At 44.6% G+C, this 22,080-nt stretch overlaps 1 protein-coding gene across 1 annotated transcript in view; it reads right to left on the bottom strand.

The window, feature by feature from the left end:
- Nucleotides 1–22,080, bottom strand: part of LOC135519145 (F-box-like/WD repeat-containing protein TBL1X) — a 78,170-nt gene that overhangs the window by 33,184 nt on the left and 22,906 nt on the right. The window contains exons 2-12 of the mRNA XM_064944220.1: nucleotides 16,661–16,770; nucleotides 15,559–15,704; nucleotides 14,622–14,841; nucleotides 9,667–9,799; nucleotides 9,337–9,478; nucleotides 9,143–9,206; nucleotides 8,937–9,034; nucleotides 8,765–8,825; nucleotides 8,532–8,653; nucleotides 8,254–8,328; nucleotides 8,020–8,147 (exon numbers count right to left, since the gene is read on the bottom strand). Coding sequence (XP_064800292.1) covers nucleotides 8,020–8,147; nucleotides 8,254–8,328; nucleotides 8,532–8,653; nucleotides 8,765–8,825; nucleotides 8,937–9,034; nucleotides 9,143–9,206; nucleotides 9,337–9,478; nucleotides 9,667–9,799; nucleotides 14,622–14,841; nucleotides 15,559–15,704; nucleotides 16,661–16,718 — 1,247 coding nt within the window. The 5' untranslated portion in view covers nucleotides 16,719–16,770. The remainder of the gene's footprint in view (nucleotides 1–8,019; nucleotides 8,148–8,253; nucleotides 8,329–8,531; nucleotides 8,654–8,764; nucleotides 8,826–8,936; nucleotides 9,035–9,142; nucleotides 9,207–9,336; nucleotides 9,479–9,666; nucleotides 9,800–14,621; nucleotides 14,842–15,558; nucleotides 15,705–16,660; nucleotides 16,771–22,080) is intronic.

The following is a 22,080-nucleotide window of genomic DNA, read 5'->3' as shown; positions in this document are numbered from 1 at the left end:
TACGCCATGTCTTCTCGGGCTGCCCCTGGCTAGATTGGTATTATTAGGTAGTGTACGCCAAGAATTTCTCGGCTGCCCCTGGCTAGATTGGTATTATTAGGTAGTGTACGCCAAGAATTCTCGGGCTGCCCCTGGCTAGATTGGTATTATTAGGTAGTGTAAGCCAAGTCTTCTCGGGCTGCCCCTGGCTAGATTGGTATTATTAGGTAATGTACGCCAACTCTTCTCGGCTGCCCCTGGCTAGATTGGTATTATTAGGTAGTGTAAGCCAAGTCTTCTCGGGCTGCCCCTGGCTAGATTGGTATTATTAGGTAGTGTAAGCCAAGTCTTCTCGGGCTGCCCCTGGCTAGATTGGTATTATTAGGTAGTGTACGCCAAGTCTTCTCGGGCTGCCCCTGGCTTGATTGGTATTATTAGGTAGTGTAAGCCAAGTCTTCTCGGGCTGCCCCTGGCTAGATTGGTATTATTAGGTAGTGTAAGCCAAGTCTTCTCGGGCTGCCAATGGGTAGATTGGTATTATTAGGTAGTGTAAGCCAAGTCTTCTCGGGCTGCCCCTGGCTAGATTGGTATTATTAGGTAGTGTAAGCCAAGTCTTCTCGGGCTGCCCCTGGCTAGATTGGTATTATTAGGTAGTGTAAGCCAAGTCTTCTCGGGCTGCCCCTGGCTAGATTGGTATTATTAGGTAGTGTACGCCAAGTCTTCTCGGGCTGCCCCTGGCTAGATTGGTATTATTAGGTAGTGTAAGCCAAGTCTTCTCGGGCTGCCCCTGGCTAGATTGGTATTATTAGGTAGTGTACGCCAAGTCTTCTCGGGCTGCCCCTGGCTAGATTGGTATTATTAGGTAGTGTAAGCCAAGTCTTCTCGGGCTGCCCCTGGCTAGATTGGTATTATTAGGTAGTGTACGCCAAGTCTTCTCGGGCTGCCCCTGGCTAGATTGGTATTATTAGGTAGTGTACGCCAAGTCTTCTCGGGCTGCCTCTGGCTAGATTGGTATTATTAGGTAGTGTAAGCCAAGTCTTCTCGGGCTGCCCCTGGCTAGATTGGTATTATTAGGTAGTGTACGCCAAGTCTTCTCGGGCTGCCCCTGGCTAGATTGGTATTATTAGGTAGTGTAAGCCAAGTCTTCTCGGGCTGCCCCTGGCTAGATTGGTATTATTAGGTAGTGTACGCCAAGTCTTCTCGGGCTGCCCCTGGCTAGATTGGTATTATTAGGTAGTGTAAGCCAAGTCTTCTCGGGCTGCCCCTGGCTAGATTGGTATTATTAGGTAGTGTAAGCCAAGTCTTCTCGGGCTGCTCCTGGCTAGATTGGTATTATAAGGTAGTGTATGCCAAGTCTTCTCGGGCTGCCCCTGGCTAGATTGGTATTATTAGGTAGTGTACGCCAAGTCTTCTCGGGCTGCCCCTGGCTAGATTGGTATTATTAGGAAGTGTAAGCCAAGTCTTCTCGGGCTGCCCCTGGCTAGATTGGTATTATTAGGCAGTGTAAGCCAAGTCTTCTCGGGCTGCCCCTGGCTAGATTGGTATTATTAGGTAATGTAAGCCAACTCTTCTCGGGCTGCCCCTGGCTAGATTGGTATTATTAGGTAGTGTAAGCCAAGTCTTCTCGGGCTGCCCCTGGCTAGATTGGTATTATTAGGTAGTGTAAGCCAAGTCTTCTCGGGCTGCTCCTGGCTAGAATGGTATTATTAGGTAGTGTACGCCATGTCTTCTCGGGCTGCCCCTGGCTAGATTGGTATTATTAGGTAGTGTAAGCCAAGTCTTCTCGGGCTGCCCCTTGCTAGATTGGTATTATTAGGTAGTGTAAGCCAAGTCTTCTTGGTCTGTCCTTGGCCAGATTGGTATTATTAGGTAGTGTACGCCAAGTCTTCTCGGGCTGCCCCTGGCTAGATTGGTATTATTAGGTAGTGTAAGCCAAGTCTTCTCGGGCTGCCCCTGGCTAGATTGGTATTATTAGGTAGTGTACGCCAAGTCTTCTCGGGCTGCCCCTGGCTTGATTGGTATTATTAGGTAGTGTAAGCCAAGTCTTCTCGGGCTGCCCCTGGCTAGATTGGTATTATTAGGTTATGTAAGCCAAGTCTTCTCGGGCTGCCCCTGGCTAGATTGGTATTATTAGGTAGTGTAAGCCAAGTCTTCTCGGGCTGCCCCTGGCTAGATTGGTATTATTAGGTAATGTAAGCCAAGTCTTCTCGGGCTGCCCCTGGCTAGATTGGTATTATTAGGTAGTGTACGCCAAGTCTTCTCGGGCTGCCCCTGGCTAGATTGGTATTATTAGGTAGTGTAAGCCAAGTCTTCTCGGGCTGCCCCTGGCTAGATTGGTATTATTAGGTAGTGTACGCCAAGTCTTCTCGGGCTGCCCCTGGCTAGATTGGTATTATTAGGTAGTGTAAGCCAAGTCTTCTCGGCTGCCCCTGGCTAGATTGGTATTATTAGGTAGTGTAAGCCAAGTCTTCTCGGGATGCTCCTGGCTAGATTGGTATTATAAGGTAGTGTATGCCAAGTCTTCTCGGCTGCCCCTGGCTAGATTGGTATTATTAGGTAGTGTACGCCAAGTCTTCTCGGGCTGCCCCTGGCTAGATTGGTATTATTAGGAAGTGTAAGCCAAGTCTTCTCGGGCTGCCCCTGGCTAGATTGGTATTATTAGGCAGTGTAAGCCAAGTCTTCTCGGCTGCCCCTGGCTAGATTGGTATTATTAGGTAATGTAAGCCAACTCTTCTCGGGCTGCCCCTGGCTAGATTGGTATTATTAGGTAGTGTAAGCCAAGTCTTCTCGGGCTGTCCTTGGCCAGATTGGTATTATTAGGTAGTGTACGCCAAGTCTTCTCGGGCTGCCCCTGGCTAGATTGGTATTATTAGGTAGTGTAAGCCAAGTCTTCTCGGCTGCCCCTGGCTAGATTGGTATTATTAGGTAGTGTACGCCAAGTCTTCTCGGCTGCCCCTGGCTAGATTGGTATTATTAGGAAGTGTAAGCCAAGTCTTCTCGGGCTGCCCCTGGCTAGATTGGTATTATTAGGCAGTGTAAGCCAAGTCTTCTCGGGCTGCCCCTGGCTAGATTGGTATTATTAGGTAATGTAAGCCAACTCTTCTCGGGCTGCCCCTGGCTAGATTGGTATTATTAGGTAGTGTAAGCCAAGTCTTCTCGGCTGCCCCTGGCTAGATTGGTATTATTAGGTAGTGTAAGCCAAGTCTTCTCGGGCTGCTCCTGGCTAGAATGGTATTATTAGGTAGTGTACGCCATGTCTTCTCGGGCTGCCCCTGGCTAGATTGGTATTATTAGGTAGTGTAAGCCAAGTCTTCTCGGGCTGCCCCTTGCTAGATTGGTATTATTAGGTAGTGTAAGCCAAGTCTTCTTGGTCTGTCCTTGGCCAGATTGGTATTATTAGGTAGTGTACGCCAAGTCTTCTCGGGCTGCCCCTGGCTAGATTGGTATTATTAGGTAGTGTAAGCCAAGTCTTCTCGGGCTGCCCCTGGCTAGATTGGTATTATTAGGTAGTGTACGCCAAGTCTTCTCGGGCTGCCCCTGGCTTGATTGGTATTATTAGGTAGTGTAAGCCAAGTCTTCTCGGGCTGCCCCTGGCTAGATTGGTATTATTAGGTTATGTAAGCCAAGTCTTCTCGGCTGCCCCTGGCTAGATTGGTATTATTAGGTAGTGTAAGCCAAGTCTTCTCGGGCTGCCCCTGGCTAGATTGGTATTATTAGGTAATGTAAGCCAACTCTTCTCGGCTGCCCCTGGCTAGATTGGTATTATTAGGTAGTGTACGCCAAGTCTTCTCGGGCTGCCCCTGGCTAGATTGGTATTATTAGGTAGTGTAAGCCAAGTCTTCTCGGGCTGCCCCTGGCTAGATTGGTATTATTAGGTAGTGTACGCCAAGTCTTCTCGGCTGCCCCTGGCTAGATTGGTATTATTAGGTAGTGTAAGCCAAGTCTTCTCGGCTGCCCCTGGCTAGATTGGTATTATTAGGTAGTGTAAGCCAAGTCTTCTCGGGATGCTCCTGGCTAGATTGGTATTATAAGGTAGTGTATGCCAAGTCTTCTCGGGCTGCCCCTGGCTAGATTGGTATTATTAGGTAGTGTACGCCAAGTCTTCTCGGGCTGCCCCTGGCTAGATTGGTATTATTAGGAAGTGTAAGCCAAGTCTTCTCGGGCTGCCCCTGGCTAGATTGGTATTATTAGGCAGTGTAAGCCAAGTCTTCTCGGGCTGCCCCTGGCTAGATTGGTATTATTAGGTAATGTAAGCCAACTCTTCTCGGGCTGCCCCTGGCTAGATTGGTATTATTAGGTAGTGTAAGCCAAGTCTTCTCGGGCTGTCCTTGGCCAGATTGGTATTATTAGGTAGTGTACGCCAAGTCTTCTCGGGCTGCCCCTGGCTAGATTGGTATTATTAGGTAGTGTAAGCCAAGTCTTCTCGGCTGCCCCTGGCTAGATTGGTATTATTAGGTAGTGTAAGCCAAGTCTTCTCGGGCTGCCCCTGGCTAGATTGGTATTATTAGGTAGTGTACGCCAAGTCTTCTCGGCTGCCCCTGGCTAGATTGGTATTATTAGGTAGTGTACGCCAAGTCTTCTCGGGCTGCCCCTGGCTTGATTGGTATTATTAGGTAGTGTAAGCCAAGTCTTCTCGGCTGCCCCTGGCTAGATTGGTATTATTAGGTTATGTAAGCCAAGTCTTCTCGGGCTGCCCCTGGCTAGATTGGTATTATTAGGTAGTGTAAGCCAAGTCTTCTCGGCTGCCCCTGGCTAGATTGGTATTATTAGGTAATGCAAGCCAACTCTTCTCGGCTGCCCCTGGCTAGATTGGTATTATAAGGTAGTGTATGCCAAGTCTTCTCGGGCTGCCCCTGGCTAGATTGGTATTATTAGGTAGTGTACGCCAAGTCTTCTCGGCTGCCCCTGGCTAGATTGGTATTATTAGGAAGTGTAAGCCAAGTCTTCTCGGGCTGCCCCTGGCTAGATTGGTATTATTAGGCAGTGTAAGCCAAGTCTTCTCGGGCTGCCCCTGGCTAGATTGGTATTATTAGGTAGTGTAAGCCAAGTCTTCTCGGCTGCCCCTGGCTAGATTGGTATTATTAGGTAGTGTAAGCCAAGTCTTCTCGGGCTGCTCCTGGCTAGAATGGTATTATTAGGTAGTGTACGCCATGTCTTCTCGGGCTGCCCCTGGCTAGATTGGTATTATTAGGTAGTGTAAGCCAAGTCTTCTCGGGCTGCCCCTTGCTAGATTGGTATTATTAGGTAGTGTAAGCCAAGTCTTCTTGGTCTGTCCTTGGCCAGATTGGTATTATTAGGTAGTGTACGCCAAGTCTTCTCGGGCTGCCCCTGGCTAGATTGGTATTATTAGGTAGTGTAAGCCAAGTCTTCTCGGCTGCCCCTGGCTAGATTGGTATTATTAGGTAGTGTAAGCCAAGTCTTCTCGGGCTGCCCCTGGCTAGATTGGTATTATTAGGTAGTGTACGCCAAGTCTTCTCGGGCTGCCCCTGGCTAGATTGGTATTATTAGGTAATGTAAGCCAACTCTTCTCGGGCTGCCCCTGGCTAGATTGGTATTATTAGGTAGTGTAAGCCAAGTCTTCTCGGGCTGCCCCTGGCTAGATTGGTATTATTAGGTAATGTACGCCAAGTCTTCTCGGGCTGCTCCTGGCTAGAATGGTATTATTAGGTAGTGTACGCCATGTCTTCTCGGGCTGCCCCTGGCTAGATTGGTATTATTAGGTAGTGTAAGCCAAGTCTTCTCGGGCTGCCCCTTGCTAGATTGGTATTATTAGGTAGTGTAAGCCAAGTCTTCTTGGTCTGTCCTTGGCCAGATTGGTATTATTAGGTAGTGTACGCCAAGTCTTCTCGGTCTGCCCCTGGCTAGATTGGTATTATTAGGTAGTGTAAGCCAAGTCTTCTCGGGCTGACCCTGGCTAGATTGGTATTATTAGGTAGTGTACGCCAAGTCTTCTCGGGCAGCCCCTGGCTAGATTGGTATTATTAGGTAGTGTAAGCCAAGTCTTCTCGGGCTGCTCCTGGCTAGATTGGTATTATTAGGGAGTGTACGCCATGTCTTCTCGGGCTGCCCCTGGCTAGATTGGTATTATTAGGTAGTGTAAGCCAAGTCTTCTCGGGCTGCCCCTGGCTAGATTGGTATTATTAGGTAGTGTACGCCAAGAATTCTCGGGCTGCCCCTGGCTAGATTGGTATTATTAGGTAGTGTAAGCCAAGTCTTCTCGGCTGCCCCTGGCTAGATTGGAATTATTAGGTAATGTACGCCAACTCTTCTCGGCTGCCCCTGGCTAGATTGGTATTATTAGGTAGTGTAAGCCAAGTCTTCTCGGCTGCCCCTGGCTAGATTCGTATTATTAAGTAGTGTAAGCCAAGTCTTCTCGGGCTGCTCCTGGCTAGATTGGTATTATAAGGTAGTGTACGCCAAGTATTCTCGGGCTGCCCCTGGCTAGATTGGTATTATTAGGTAGTGTAAGCCAAGTCTTCTCGGGCTGCCCCTGGCTAGATTGGTATTATTAGGTAGTGTACGCCAAGTCTTCTCGGGCTGCCCCTGGCTAGATTGGTATTATTAGGTAGTGTACGCCAAGTCTTCTCGGGCTGCCCCTGGCTTGATTGGTATTATTAGGTAGTGTAAGCCAAGTCTTCTCGGCTGCCCCTGGCTAGATTGGTATTATTAGGTTATGTAAGCCAAGTCTTCTCGGGCTGCCCCTGGCTAGATTGGTATTATTAGGTAGTGTAAGCCAAGTCTTCTCGGGCTGCCCCTGGCTAGATTGGTATTATTAGGTAGTGTAAGCCAAGTCTTCTCGGGCTGCCCCTGGCTAGATTGGTATTATTAGGTAGTGTAAGCCAAGTCTTCTCGGGCTGCCCCTGGCTAGATTGGTATTATTAGGTAGTGTACGCCAAGTCTTCTCGGGCTGCCCCTGGCTAGATTGGTATTATTAGGTAATGTACGCCAAGTCTTCTCGGGCTGCCCCTGGCTAGATTGGTATTATTAGGTAGTGTAAGCCAAGTCTTCTCGGGCTGCCCCTGGCTAGATTCGTATTATTAGGTAGTATAAGCCAAGTCTTCTCGGGCTGCCCCTGGCTAGATTGGTATTATTAGGTTATGTAAGCCAAGTCTTCTCGGGCTGCCCCTGGCTAGATTGGTATTATTAGGTAGTGTAAGCCAAGTCTTCTTGGGCTGCCCCTGGCTAGATTGGTATTATTAGGTAGTGTAAGCCAAGTCTTCTCGGGCTGCCCCTGGCTAGATTGGTATTATTAGGTAGTGTAAGCCAAGTCTTCTCGGCTGCCCCTGGCTAGATTGGTATTATTAGGTAGTGTAAGCCAAGTCTTCTCGGGCTGCCCCTGGCTAGATTGGTATTATTAGGTAGTGTAAGCCAAGTCTTCTCGGGCTGCCCCTGGCTAGATTGGTATTATTAGGTAGTGTACGCCAAGTCTTCTCGGGCTGCCCCTGGCTAGATTGGTATTATTAGGTAATGTACGCCAAGTCTTCTCGGCTGCCCCTGGCTAGATTGGTATTATTAGGTAGTGTAAGCCAAGTCTTCTCGGGCTGCCCCTGGCTAGATTCGTATTATTAGGTAGTATAAGCCAAGTCTTCTCGGGCTGCCCCTGGCTAGATTGGTATTATTAGGTAGTGTAAGCCAAGTCTTCTCGGGCTGCCCCTGGCTAGATTGGTATTATTAGGTAGTGTAAGCCAAGTCTTCTCGGGCTGCCCCTGGCTAGATTGGTATTATTAGGTAGTGTACGCCAAGTCTTCTCGGGCTGCCCCTGGCTAGATTGGTATTATTAGGTAGTGTAAGCCAAGTCTTCTCGGGCTACCCCTTGCTAGATTTCAGAAGAGGTTGTAAATGCCTGTGCTATTTGAACTGTAACATTTACACATGGAAGCATAGGCTTTATGTCCCTGATCCATTGACAGTTACTAGCCCTGAGAGAATGTCTGGGACACTTCTTGACAAGAGACCCCTTCACTGGCACACACACTGTCCATTCTCAACTCATCACAACGCTGTCCCAGAACAAGTCTAGGTGCTGTGAGTGTGTCCCACCTAGCCAGCATGATGTTGAAGTTGGGGTTGCTAGTGCCGGGGCCGGTAGGGCTCCACTTGATTGTGTAGATCTCTTTACTGTGGGCCTGGAGGTCATGGACCCACGAGTCCTGCTTCATACTCCAGATCTGGGAAAGATAACAGCACTGTGTAATCATTACATTATTATATTGACATATGGAGATCATGGTCATGTGTCCAAAATCTTGGCTGAAGTAGAAGTGCTGGCCTTGCCTTTAAAGTCATGTCATCAGAGCAGGAGGCTAGTAACATCCCTGACGGGTCCCACTTGATAGCATTGACTTCATTCTGAAAAACACATGGGAAGACAGACATACAGACTTGTAGAGGACCAATAAGACATCATGCTTATCTGTTTAATAGTTACACATTATCCTGTTTACAGACCTTCAGAAGTTTGGGAAAATACAGGGTGTAGAGAAATCCTAAGTGTGACTTGGTCCTCAGTGGTGTGAGTTGTAGAGGGTAGAACAGAGATGTACTTTGTTTACCGTGTGGCCTTGGAAGGTTTTGAGCGGCCGGTCGCTGCCCATTCGACACACGTGGATGCACATGTCTGTGCTGCAGGAGGCAAACGTTGTGTTGTTCTGCCAGTCCACGTCCAGGGCTGGAGCTGCAGGTAGGAGGCAACACAGAAGGACAAGGACAGTATTCAAAGGGTTAACTCACATCACCCGAGCAGCTGAAGTCCTACATCTTTCTGTTCGGGACACAGGGGGCTTACCTGAGTGGAAGGGGAACTGCTGCTTGGCCTCTCCTGTGTGTGCGTCCCAAATGATTGTTGTCTGGAAAATGACAACAGATACATAGCAAATACTGCAGGGATAGTTGATTGCTACTGGAGTTATTTGATTAATTAGATTAAATAATATATATATATATATATATTTAAATACCTTATCTACACCAGCACTGAGGATAGAGTTTCCTTTCTTGTTCCACTTCAGTGCAAATATGGGACCTTTATGTTGCCCCAAGGTGCTAGCCAGATTACCTGTGAAAGACAAGAGTTTAATGTATCTGCACAGATGACAATATGATTCAGATTGGGCATTGGGCACTGTAATATAAGTTAATTAAAATGCAACAAAACTCAACAAACCATCTTTTGTCCATATCCTTGCAAATCCATCATAAGATCCTGTTGCTAAGAGTGTCCCGTCGCTCTATGGGGTCAAATAGAGCAGCTAGTTAACTCTACTCAGTATAGAGGACTTCTAATGTTCCGTTCCAGACCATTTCAGTCAAGTGAGAATTGACACAGTAGATGGATGGAATGGACAATTGAGAACTCACATTCCAGTCTAGTGAGGTGACATCTTTGTTGCTGGGGACGTCCTGGCCTCCCTCCCTGATGCAGTGTCTGAGCACCAGCTGGGTGGAACTACTGTTACTGTTCTCATTCAGGTTCCAGATCCGGGCTGTCGAGTCTCCCGACCTAGACACACACACACACACACACACACACAGGCAGAATACAGAAGAGAAAGTCAATACAGACAGACAGAGACAGTGTGTGTGCGTGTGTGAGTGAACTGCTCTAGCCTCACAAGTCCCAGAAAAGCTGAACCCAGAACTGACCCATCCCTGTGCCCCCCACACTTCCCCCTCCCCAATGAGACTCACCCTGAGGCCAGCAGGTCGCTGACAGGGTTCCAGGCACAGATGAACACCTCTGACTCGTGGCCTCGGAGGACCGTGGCCTTGCTGGCTGGGATCTCCACGTCCACATCCATCTCCATGGGCTCAATGTGGTTATCTGTAATCAGATCACATCCACACTCTGTTACAGACTGGGGCTCCTGAGTGGTGCAGCGGTCTGAGGCATGGCATTTTTTTATATATATATATTTTCACCTTTATTTAACTAGGTAGGCTAGTTGAGAACAAGTTCTCATTTACAACTGCAACCTGGCCAAGATAAAGCAAAGCAGTGTGACACAAACAACAACACAGAGATACACATGGAATGAACACGCGTACAGTCAATAACACAATAGAAAAAATAAAGTCTATATACAGTGTGTGCAAATGGCGTGAGGAGATGACCAGTGAGCTGAGCTGAGATAAGGCGGAGCTTAACCTAGCATAGATGTATAGATGTCCTGGAGCCAGTGGGTCTGGCGACGAATAGGTAGCGAGGACCAGCCAAAGAGAGCATACAGATTGCAGTGGTGGGTAGTATATGGGGCTTTGGGGACAAAATGGATGGCACTGTGATAGACTGCATCCAGTTTGCTGAGTAGAGTGTTTGAGGCTATTTTGTAAATGACATCGCCGAAGTCGAGGATTGGTAGGATATTCAGTTTTACGAGGGTATGTTTGGTCGTGTGAGTAAAGGAGGCTTTGTTGCGAAATAGGAAGCTGATTCTAGATTTTATTTGGATTGGGGGATGTTTAATATGAGTCTGGGAGGAGAGTTTACAGTCTAGCCAGACACCTAGGTATTTGTAGTTGTCCACATATTCTAAGTCAGAACCGTCCAGAGTAGTGATGCTGGTCGGGCTGGCGCATGCGGGCAGAAAACGTTTGAAATGCATGCCTTTAGTTTTACTAGCGTTTAAGAGCAGTTGGAGGCCACCGAAGGAGTGTTGCATGGCATTGAAGCTCATTTGGAGGTTTGTTAACACATTGTCCAATGAAGGGCCGGGCCAGATGTATATAGAATGGTGCCGTCTGTGTAGAGGTGTCAGGGAATCACCCGCAGCAAGAGCGACGTCATTGATATATACAGAGAAAAGAGTTGGCCCGAGAATTAAACCCTGTGGTACCCCCATAAAGACTGCCAGAGGTCCGGACAACATGCCCTCCAATTTGACACACTGAACTCTGTCTGAGAAGTAGTTGGTGAACCAGGCGAGGCAGTCATTTGAGAAACCAAGGCTGTTGAATCTGCCAATAAAAATACCATGATTGACAGAGTCGAAAGCCTTGGCCAGGTCGATGAAGACGGCTGCACAGTATTGTCTTTTATCAATGGCGGTTATGATATAATTTCGTACCTTGAGCGTGACTGAGGTGCACCCATGACCAGCTCGGAAACCAGATTGCACAGCGGAGAAGGTGCGGTGGGATTCGAAATGGTCAATGATCTGTTTATTAACTTGGCTTTTGAAGACTTTAGAAAGGCAGGGCAGGATGGATATAGGTCTATAACAGTTTGGGTCTAGAGTGTCACCACCTTTGAAGAGGGGGATGACCGCGGCAGCTTTCCAATCTTTAGGGATCTCAGACGATACGAAAGAGAGGTTTAACAGACTGGTAATAGGGATTGCAACAATAGCAGCGGATAACTTTAGAAAGAGAGGGTCCAGGTTGTCGAGCCCAGCTGATTTGTACGGGTCCAGGTTTTGCAGCTCTTTCAGAACATCTGCTATCTGGATTTGGGTCAACGAGAAGCTGCGGAGGCTTGGGCAGGTAGCTGCGGGGGGTGCGGAGCTGTTGGCTGCGTTTGGGGTAGCCAGGAGGAAAGCATGGCCAGCCGTAGAGAAATGCTTATTGAAATGCTTGATTATCGTGGATTTATCGGTGGTGACAGTGTTACCTAGCCTCAATGCAGTGGGCAGCTAGGAGGAGGTGCTCTTATTCTCCATGGACCTTACAGTGTCCCAAAACCTTTTGGAGTTGGAGCTACAGGATGCAAATTTCTGTTTGAAAAAGCTAGCATTTGCTTTCCTGACTGACTGCGTGCGTGTATTGGTTCCTGACTTCCATGACAAGTTTCATAGCGCGCAGACTATTTGTTGCTAGTGCAGTACGCCACAGAATATTTTTGTGCTGGTCGAGGGCAGTCAGGTCTGGAGTGAACCAAGGGCTATATCTGTTCTTAGTTCTAAATTTTTTGAAAGGGGCATGTTTATTTAAGATGGTGAGGAAATTACTTTTAAAGAACTACCAGGCATCCTCGACTGACGGGAGGTCAATATCCTTCCACGATACCCAGGCCAGGTCGATTAGAAAGACCTGCTCGCAGAAGTGTTTTAGGGAGTGTTTGACAGTGATGAGGTGTGGTCGTTTGACCGCGGACCCATAGCGGATGCAGGCAATGAGGCAGTGATTGCTGAGATCCTGATTGAAAACAGCAGAGGTGTATTTGGAGGGCAAGTTGGTCAGGATAATATCTATGAAAGTGCCCATGTTTAAGGATTTAGGGTTGTACCTGGTGAGTTCGTTGATAATTTGTGTGAGATTGAGGGCATCTACCTTAGATTGTTGGACTGCTGGGGTGTTACGCATATCCCAGTTTAGGTCACCTAACAGAATGGATTCTGAAGATAGATGGGGGGCAATCAATTCACATATGGTGTCCAGGGCACAGCTGGGAGCTGAGGGGGGTCTATAACAGGCGGCAACAGTGAGAGACTTATTTCTGGAGAGATTCATTTTTAAAATTAGAAGCTCGAACTGTTTGGGCATAGACCTGGAAAGTATGACAGAACTTTGCAGTCTATCTCTGCAGTAGATTGCAACTCCTCCCCCTTTGGTCGTTCTATCTTGTCTGAAAATGTTGTAGTTGAGGATGGAAATCTCAGCATTTTTAGTGGCCTTCCTCAGCCAGGATTCAGACACAGGAAGGACATCAGGGTTGGCGGAGTGTGTTAAAGCAGTGAGTAAACAAACTTAGGGATGAGGCTTCTGATGTTAACATGCATGAAACCAAGGCTTTTTCGGGTTACAAACGTCAACAAATGAGAGTGCTGGGGGACACGCAGGGCCTGGGTTAACTTCCACTTCACCCGAGAAACAGAGGAGGTGTAGGATGAGCGTACGGCTAAAGGCTATGAAAACTGGTCATCTCGTGCGTTGGGGACAGAGAATAAAAGGAGCAGATTTCTGGGAGTGGTAGAATAGATTCAGGGCATAATGTATAGACAGGGGTATGGGTACAGTGGAGGTAAAGCCAGGCATTGAGTGATGATAAGAGAGGTTGCATCTCTGGACAGGCTAGTTATGCTGGGTGATGTCACCACATGTGTGGGAGGTCGGACAAAGGAGATATCTGAGGCATGTTGAGCAGTAAACAATTTTTTTTTTTTAAATATATCTTACCTTTATTTAACTAGGCAAGTCAGTTAAGAATAAATTCTTATTTTCAATGACGGCCTAGGAACAGTGGTTTAATTGCCTTGTTCAGGGGCAGAACGACAGATTTTTACCTTGTCAGCTCAGGGATTTGATCTTGCAACCTTTCAGTTACTTGTCCAACGCTCTAACCAACAACAGTATACAAGACATATTGACATTTGAGAGAAACAAAGCAATCACAGGTGTTGATTGGGAGAGCTAGCTAAGACAACAACAGCTAATCAGCTGAGACAACAACAACAGGTAAAATGGCGATGAATGGGCAGAGAGGGTCTGTTAACTACACACAGGGCTTGAGTTTGAAGCTGGGGCCGACAGATAAACAAAAACATCAACAACAAAAAGCAGTGCTAGAGGCATCACTACATATCATGGTTTGATTCCAGGCTGTATCACAACCGGCCGTGATTGGGAGTCCCATAGGGCGCGCACAAATGGCCCAGCGTCGTCCGGGTTAGGGTTTGGCCGGGGTTGGCCGTCATTGTAAATAAGAAGTTGTTCTTAACTGACTTGCCTAGTTAAATAAAGGTTAAATAAAATAAGGAAATAAAAACAGACACATACATGACTCCCAATACCTACTATACAGGAGATCACATATATTGAAAATATATTTCAATTTCCTTCTCATCCGTAGCCATATTCAGTTGCAAAAACTTTAACTATCTGGACTGTTTCACTCTTAAGTTGGTTTCTGACAAAAATTAGAGGTGTTTAACCTCTCCCCTTTCAAATCATAACAATTTAAGATCAGAGAATTTAAATGAGGATAGTTCCAAAACATTAAAGGCAAATAGCTGAGAGCCCGAGACAGTTACTAAGTCTTAAATAACAGTGTTATCTAAGATTTGCAACTACCGCATCAAACGTACTTGTTGACCCAATTGAAGCGGAAGGAGCAATCTGTAGAGGATCAAAGCTCAACCATTCTGGGAGATGAGCTAAGAGCTAATCCAGTAATCATCTTCACATCCTGCCTGCAGTATTGATAAAATGTGTTTTTCTTCCAGACTTGTTTTTGCTGAAGAGCAATCCTACGGGGCTGCAGCATCCCTGTCTGTTCAGACAACCATTACTTAAACTAACATAGTCTTTGCTGGTGTTCTGCCACCCACCCACACAGACAGACTAACTCCAGTGGGATCGGCTGACACAAACATCCACAACATCCTCTATCAGTTTCTCCCTAATCTAACGCTTCACCCGATCCATACCTCTCTGGTTTCACTGGCTAAATTCTAGAAGCATCTGTTAGGGAGGCACAATGAAGGTGAATGCATGCAGGGTCAATTTCACCAACACTCAATGCCATGTCACTAATTACCTCACATTCAGTGAAAATCACATGGCTCTAGAGTATCACACACACACGCTGCTTGATGTAGTAAGTCACATAGTAAGTATCAAGATAATGTGGGAAAAGGTTTAGCTGTCATTTGTTAAGTTACGGCACGACAACGCTAGCTAGTGATAGCTAGACGGGAGGCTGTTCTTACACATGGTGTGTGTGCCGTTCTCCTCTCCGTTTACGATGGCCTCTCCGTTCTTTGGTGCGTTGGGTTGGTTGCTTGCGGCGGTGATTGCCATGGCGCAGGCCGCCTGTTGCTGGGCTAGCTTGTCGCGGAAGGCCTGCTGCCTCGTCTGCACCACATCTGGCATCACCGCGTCGATGAGTGACAGACACTCAATGGGCCGCCCATCAAACACCGTGCCATCCTGCCAACACAACACCAAATATGCCATGGTTACCCCGTTGGATGTAAGAGTGCGCTGATGGACAATAAATTCGAACTGCAGGATTTACATTTTTAATTTGCCAAGTACAATAGTGTATTGATTTTGGTATTGTTTGAGATTCATGACTTCGATAAACTTATTTTGCATACAAATGACTGCTGATATAAGTATTGATCTTAGGCACTGTATTAGTGAGGGCAGTCTTCTATAAATAACCCCATTGATTTACATGGAGAGTGTTTGGTGTTTGTTCTGGGTGTGGTAGTCCAGGCCAGTGTTGTATTCTCCAGGCACCAAAAGGAAGAAAACAGATTGAAAAATAACTTTTATGAATAACAAAATATATATACACACATACACACTCAGTCAAAAGTTTGGACACAACTACTCATTCAGGGGTTTTTCTTTATTTTTACTATTTTCTACATTGTAGAATAATAGTGAAGACATCAAAACTATGAAATAACACATATGGAATCATGTAATAATGCCCCCAAAAAGTGTTAAACAAATCAAAATATGGAATGAGTAGTTGTGTCCAAACGTTTGACTAGTACCATATATATATATATATATATATATATATATATATATAGTTTTGTGTTCTTTTGCTAAATGTTTTGCTACGGTATGCACTAATGAATGCGACCCAAGGCACTACCAGAAGGCAGCCTGGACTGGAGCCCCTCGGCTCACCTCGTTGATGCTGATCTCTGCCTCCACATACTGGAGGCCTTTCTGCAGGATGGAGATGAGGGCAGCAGGGGGCACTAGTGTTCCGTTGATGTTGGACTGGCTGATGTGGCTCTCAATGCCAAAGGTGAACGCTGAGTGGGAGAAACCTGGAAAGGGACACACAGAGAACACAGTCAGTACAACGAGAACACCAGAGACCCTGCAACACAAACGTCTCACTCCTACACAGACATATCTACAGACATCTGCAATGTCTGAGGTGTTATTTCTAACTTTTTATATCAATGTTATGTAAACCAAAAAATAAAAGGGAGTGGAGACAGCGAGTCAATCATTCATTCCAAGTAGACTTTTTCAGGGGAAGAAATGTTAAAATGCCAGAGCTATCAAGCATTTATCCAATGACTGGCTTCAAAGAAAGCCCCAGCAGTAATCAAATACAGCAGCTAGGATCTCAATAATTCATTCACCCTGTGAAAAATAGGGTAGCGTGAATGGCATGTTGACACAGGTACATATGAAGGGAAAGCGATATTCTGAACAGACAACAGACATGTAGAATAGGCTTGGTTTCCACGAACGGTAGTTTCTGGAGTTACTGACACCTCTACTTTCCTATTCCTGCACTCTCTCAAGCTTTTCATCATGTTGTTGGTGAATTTATTGAAGTAGCCATTGGTAAAAAAACATCCCAAACCTTTAGGGACCGTTTAGATCAGGGGTGTCAAACTCATTCCATGGAGGGCCTAGTGTATTGGTTTTGCCATTCAATTAAGACCTAGACAACCAGGTGAGGGGGGTTCCTTACAAATCATTGACCTTAATTCCTCAATCAAGTACAATGGAGGAGTAAAAACCCGCAGACACTCAGCCAGTGGAATGAGTTTGACACATGTGGTTTAGAAAGAGTCAATGCAGTCTAATCCATGACAACATAATCAACAAGGTCAACTACAAAGCCATTCTCAATTCCTACATTACCACAGAAACAAATACAGAAGAAATATGTAAAGCAGAAGTATAATAATAAGTTCAGCAGACAGACAAGAGACAGAGCGAGACAGGACAAGTGTGCTACAGGGAGGTTGGCAGTCATACATACCTGACTCCTGAAGATATCTGTATACCAAGAAGTTCACTTCATCACTGGTTATACTCATCTTAGCCCACCTCGATGGAGGAGGTACTGTACGTAGTAAAGATCGGCCCACTCTAAGAAAGAAAGAGAGGAAGACAATGAGTTTTAGATTCATTACACAGCTCGCTACATCGTTTCACAAGATGACAAGATTCCCAATGAGTGGGAAAATGTAGGTTATATCTAGGTAGGTCCCCAATCATTATTATCAAATGACTTGACAGCTACCATGTCCTCACATACAAAGTAAAAGCAAGACCATAGTTCAGGCATGTACTCCCCCCCCACACACACACACATTGAGAATGTCAATGACCGGATCACTAAGCTAGTGAATCCATCTCTACTTCACAGGCTAAGTATTCCCCCCCATCTCTCTACTGTGACCCGACAGAGGCGTCCATTTCCATTTAGCTTGCAGGGGAAAGTGGCAACAGTCAACCATTATTGACCTGGCCACTGAACGAGATGGGTAAAGAAGCCTAATAAAGCAGGACATGGCATTAAAGGCCTACTGTCGCTATCTAGTAAACTGCAGAGGAGAACTCAACACACCGGCTAGGGCTAATTACTGGTAAAGTTGGGCAACATTCACATCATTATCGCTTTCACAGAAAACACAATTTACTGGTGACTGCGTCAACATTTCAACTTGGTATTCTTTCAAAACTACAGGGATCTGAAGAAAAACATAAAAACAGAGCCCTTTAGAATCACAGCAATTGATTTATTGTTCCCACTGATAAGGGCCTTCAGGCTAGGGAGTGCTTTGCTACAAAGAATGATTCATGGATGTACTAAATTCTACAGGGACTTCAGGTTACAAAAAAAAGAAAGTATGGGAACTGTAAAAATATCTGAACACTATGAAGTGGATATGAACACACACGTACTCAATTACATGCTCACTTACACATACGGATATATACACACACGCACACACACACACACACACACACACACACACACACACACACACACACACACACACACACACACACACACACACACACACACACACACACACACACACAAACACACCTGATCTCGCTCTCTTCTCTCACTTCTCTCAACTTTTATAATTTAATGTATTTATTGTTTGTCTATATTTTTTATATAATTGTCTACATGCTTATATATGTTTACAACAAGCGAGGGGAAGATATTAGAATAAGGGCATTGGGGAATAATAACATTGTACAGAATACATTTGTACAGTAGTGAAGCCGTCTCTAGAGTAATACAAGGTCTCTTTCATGATCATGTGAAACATCAATTGCTATGGAAATGCTGGGATGTGTTTTTCAATTATGGTAAAGGTAATTATGACGCAACTATGACGGCGATACAATATGGATTACAATTATCATCATGAATATTAAGGTTACACGCACTACATATTACATACATAGACACTCAACCATTAAAATTGAGTTATTATTTATTTGGACCACACATTATAGTCTTACTCTTATACAGACATCGTACACACTCACTAAATCACATCCAATATCATACACATCAAACTACTCAGATTTACTACACACATAATGTCTTGTCTCAATTTTCTAACATCTGTGGCATTGGCTCACAGGCAAACAGGCAAGGGAATAAAACAAATATTGCTAGAACCTAATACTTGAATTCTAAATATCAGACATTTGAAAGCTCTAATACCTCTGATGGCAGTAACTTTACAAGCACTAAATGATGGTCAATTTAGACTGATAGTATCTAGTTATGGTAAGGGGAGAAATACGTATAGCCAGTTATAATTGTAACAGTTTAGCAGATATAAAAAAAGAAGATCAGTCTTTACATGCCTAAAAGAAAAGGAATATAACATATACTGTTTACAGGAAACTCACTCTACATCCTGAAGTTGTGTGGGAAAAGGAATGGGGTTGACAACTTTCTTGTCTCTTTCATCAAAGGTTAAAAACGTTTTAATAGGAGACAGAATGCGATCGGATCATCATCTAATTGGCCTTCACATAACTCTTATAGATTTTCCATGTGGACATTGGGAATTTAATCAAAGTTTACCGGAGGACAACTTATTTTTAACTAACACAAAATCATTTATAACTGAATTTTTTGAGTATAATATTGGTTCAGCAAATCCCCTTATTGTTTGGGATACCTTTAAATGTACCTTCAAAAGGTCATTCAAATCAATATTCATCAATACTAAAAAAGCTGTTTCTGGCTAAGGAGACAAGACTAACAAGGAGAATCCATGAACTAATAGTACAGGTCGATAGCAATAACAATGATAGAAAAGAAGTTAGAGGAAAAACAAAAAGAACTTAAGGAACTTATTCAAGAACGATCTAATGTAATCTACTACAAAAATAAAGGAAAATGGATGGAATATGGAGAAAAATGCACATAAGTCTTCCTGAATCTCATATATAGGAACGCTTAGGCAGATGTTAGACAGATGTTCTGCTTTTAACTTCTGGGCCACATCCTGACAAATGGCAGCCCATTCTTGCATAATCAATGCTTGGAGTTTGTCAGAATTTGTGGGTTTTTGTTTGTCCACCTGCCTCTTGAGGATTGACCACAAATTCTCAATGAGATTAAGGTCTGGGGAGTTTCCTGGCCATGGACCAAAATATTGATGTTTTGTTCCCCGAGCCACTTAGTTATCATTTTGCCTTATTGCAAGGTGCTCCATCATGCTGGAAAAGGCATTGTTCGTCACCAAACTGTTCCTGGATGGTTGGGAGAAGTTGCTCTCGGAGGATGTGTTGGTACCAGTCTTTATTCATGGCTGTGTTCTTAGGCAAAATTGTGAGTGGGCCCACTCCCTTGGCTGAGAAGCAACCCCACACATGAATGGTCTCAGGATGCTTTACTGTTGGCATGACACAGGACTGATGGTAGCGCTCACCTTGTCTTCTCCGGACAAGCTTTTTTCCGGATGCCCCAAACAATCGGAATGGGGATTCATCAGAGAAAATGACTTTACCCCAGTCCTCAGCAGTCCAATCCCTGTATCTTTTGCAGAATATCAGTCTTTCCCTGATGGTTTTCCTGGAGAGAAGTGGCTTCTTTGCTGCCTTTCTTGACACCAGGCCATCCTCCAAAAGTCTTTGCCTCACTGTGCGTGCAGATGCACTCACACCTGCCTGCTGCCATTCCTGAGCAAGCTCTATACTGGTGGTGCCCTGATCCCGCAGCTGAATCAACTTTAGGAGACGATCCTGGCGCTTGCTGGAATTTCTTGGGCGCCCTGAAGCCTTCTTCACAACAATTGAACCGCTCTCCTTGAACTTCTTGATGATCTGATAAATGGTTGATTTAGGTGCAATCTTACTGGCAGCAATATCCTTGCCTGTGAAGCCCTTTTTGCGTAAAGCAATGATGACGACACGTGTTTCCTTGCAGGTAACCATGTTTGATAGAGGAAGAACAATGATTCCAAGCACCACCCTCCTTTTGAAGCTTGCGGTCTGTTATTCAAACTCAATCAGCATGACAGAGTGATCTCCAGCCTTGTCCTCGTCAACACTCACACCTGTGTTAACGAGAGAATCACTGACATGATGTCAGCTGGTCCTTTTGTGGCAAGGCTGAAATGCAGTGGAAATGTTTCTTGGGATTCAGTTAATTTGCATGGCAAAGAGGGACTTTGCAATTCATTGCAATTCATCTGATCACTCTTCATAACATTCTGGAGTATATACAAATTGCCATCATACAAACTAAGGCAGCAGACTTCGTGAAAATTAATATTTGTGTAATTGTCACAGCTTTTGGCCACGATTGTACAATATTACGTATTGGATCTTTAAAATATACGACTTTTACAGTTGAGCTATAAACCCTGCAATTTACCTATAAAATGGGCTGATGGTGAAGTAGACATACTCTGTATTCATATCACAAAAGATATAAATAAGCTCTCCACACTGAATTTAAATAGAACATTTGTAAAAATAGACAAGATCCTGCAACCATTGAGAGGTAAATACCTGTCTATTTATGGAAAAATTGCCCTGATTAACTCCTTAAGTCATATCTCAGTTTACTCACTTACTTATGGCGCTGCCTACTCCTGATGATTCGTTTTTCAAATCATGTGAGCAAAAAATATTTAGCTTTATCTGGGACGCTAAACCAGACAAAATAAAACGTGCCTATCTATATAATGAATATGAATTGGGTGGGTTGAGATTATTAAACATAAAAGCACGAAACCTCTCTCTAAAAGCTTCACTCAATCAAAAGTTTTACTTGAACCCTAAATGGTTCTCGAGTAGATTACTAAGAAAAACTCATCCATTGTTTAAAAATGGCCTTTTGCCTTTGTGCAGATTGCCATATCTCATTTTTGATTAATTGAAAATGATACCTTTTTCAAAGTATCTCTCTTTTTCAAAACAAGCATTGCAGAGCTGGCTACAATAAGTGTAATCTCCCTGAAAAGATAGAACAAATATTACAACAAATATTATGGCTGATCTCAAATGTGCTGGTTGATAAAATACCTGTATTTATGGGAAAGATCTTTCAAAATGGTATTTTGTTCTTAAATCATATTGTAAATTGGAATGGTAGAGTTATGTCCTTCATGGAGTTATCAGAATTGAACGGGAAGGTCTGCTCAATCCAAGAGTCCAACCAATTGATTACAGCATTGCCCCAAAAATGGAGGAGGTGGGTGGCAGCGGGAGGAGGTAGGGAACTGGTCTGTCTGCCCAATATAAAGGGTCAAAACTGGTGGAGGAATAAAAATAGCATAAATAGGAAAGTATACCAGTTTCATTCGAGGACCAGGGTGTTGACAACTGTGCCATACAGATTGCAAAATAGTTGGGAAGAGATATTTGTATATTTGAGGGTATGAGTTGATATATAAACAATGCAAGATTCAAGACTTTGTGCTTTTCAGCTAAAATTATTATATAGAATTCTTGCCACCAACAAAATGTTGAATATTTGGGGCATAAAATCATCGAAGCTCTGCAGATTTGTTGTGAGGATACAGAATAAATAGACCATTTATTTTGGTATTGCCCTCAGGTAGCCTAAAAGTATTTATCTTCAACTCGTAATCTGTGGATTCTATTCGATTAGATCATTGAAATTGTAAGTTAAACATCACAGCATATTTGAAAGATATGTGTTGCGTAAAAACCCGAAGTGGGTGGCCAGCAGAGATAGTTGGGATGGGCTGAGGGAAGCTGTGGGAGGGGAGTTGCTGTACGGGAGATAGAATGATGGTCAAAGATACAAGTTTTTTTTTTTAAGTAAAAATACAACATGTCAAAAAGTATGTTTGAATAACACTGAGGGGCAGTGGTTTTACAACTAATGCCGGTTTGCCTGATGCTGTGCAGGTGTTTGTACACATGCAAATACACACACACTCT

The sequence above is a fragment of the Oncorhynchus masou genome, chromosome 29 (genome assembly GCF_036934945.1).
Source record: "Oncorhynchus masou masou isolate Uvic2021 chromosome 29, UVic_Omas_1.1, whole genome shotgun sequence".
In the NCBI taxonomy this organism is placed as follows: domain Eukaryota; kingdom Metazoa; phylum Chordata; class Actinopteri; order Salmoniformes; family Salmonidae; genus Oncorhynchus; species Oncorhynchus masou.
Note: the sequence above shows the minus strand (reverse complement) of the source record. Positions and strands in the feature narration are given on the sequence as shown.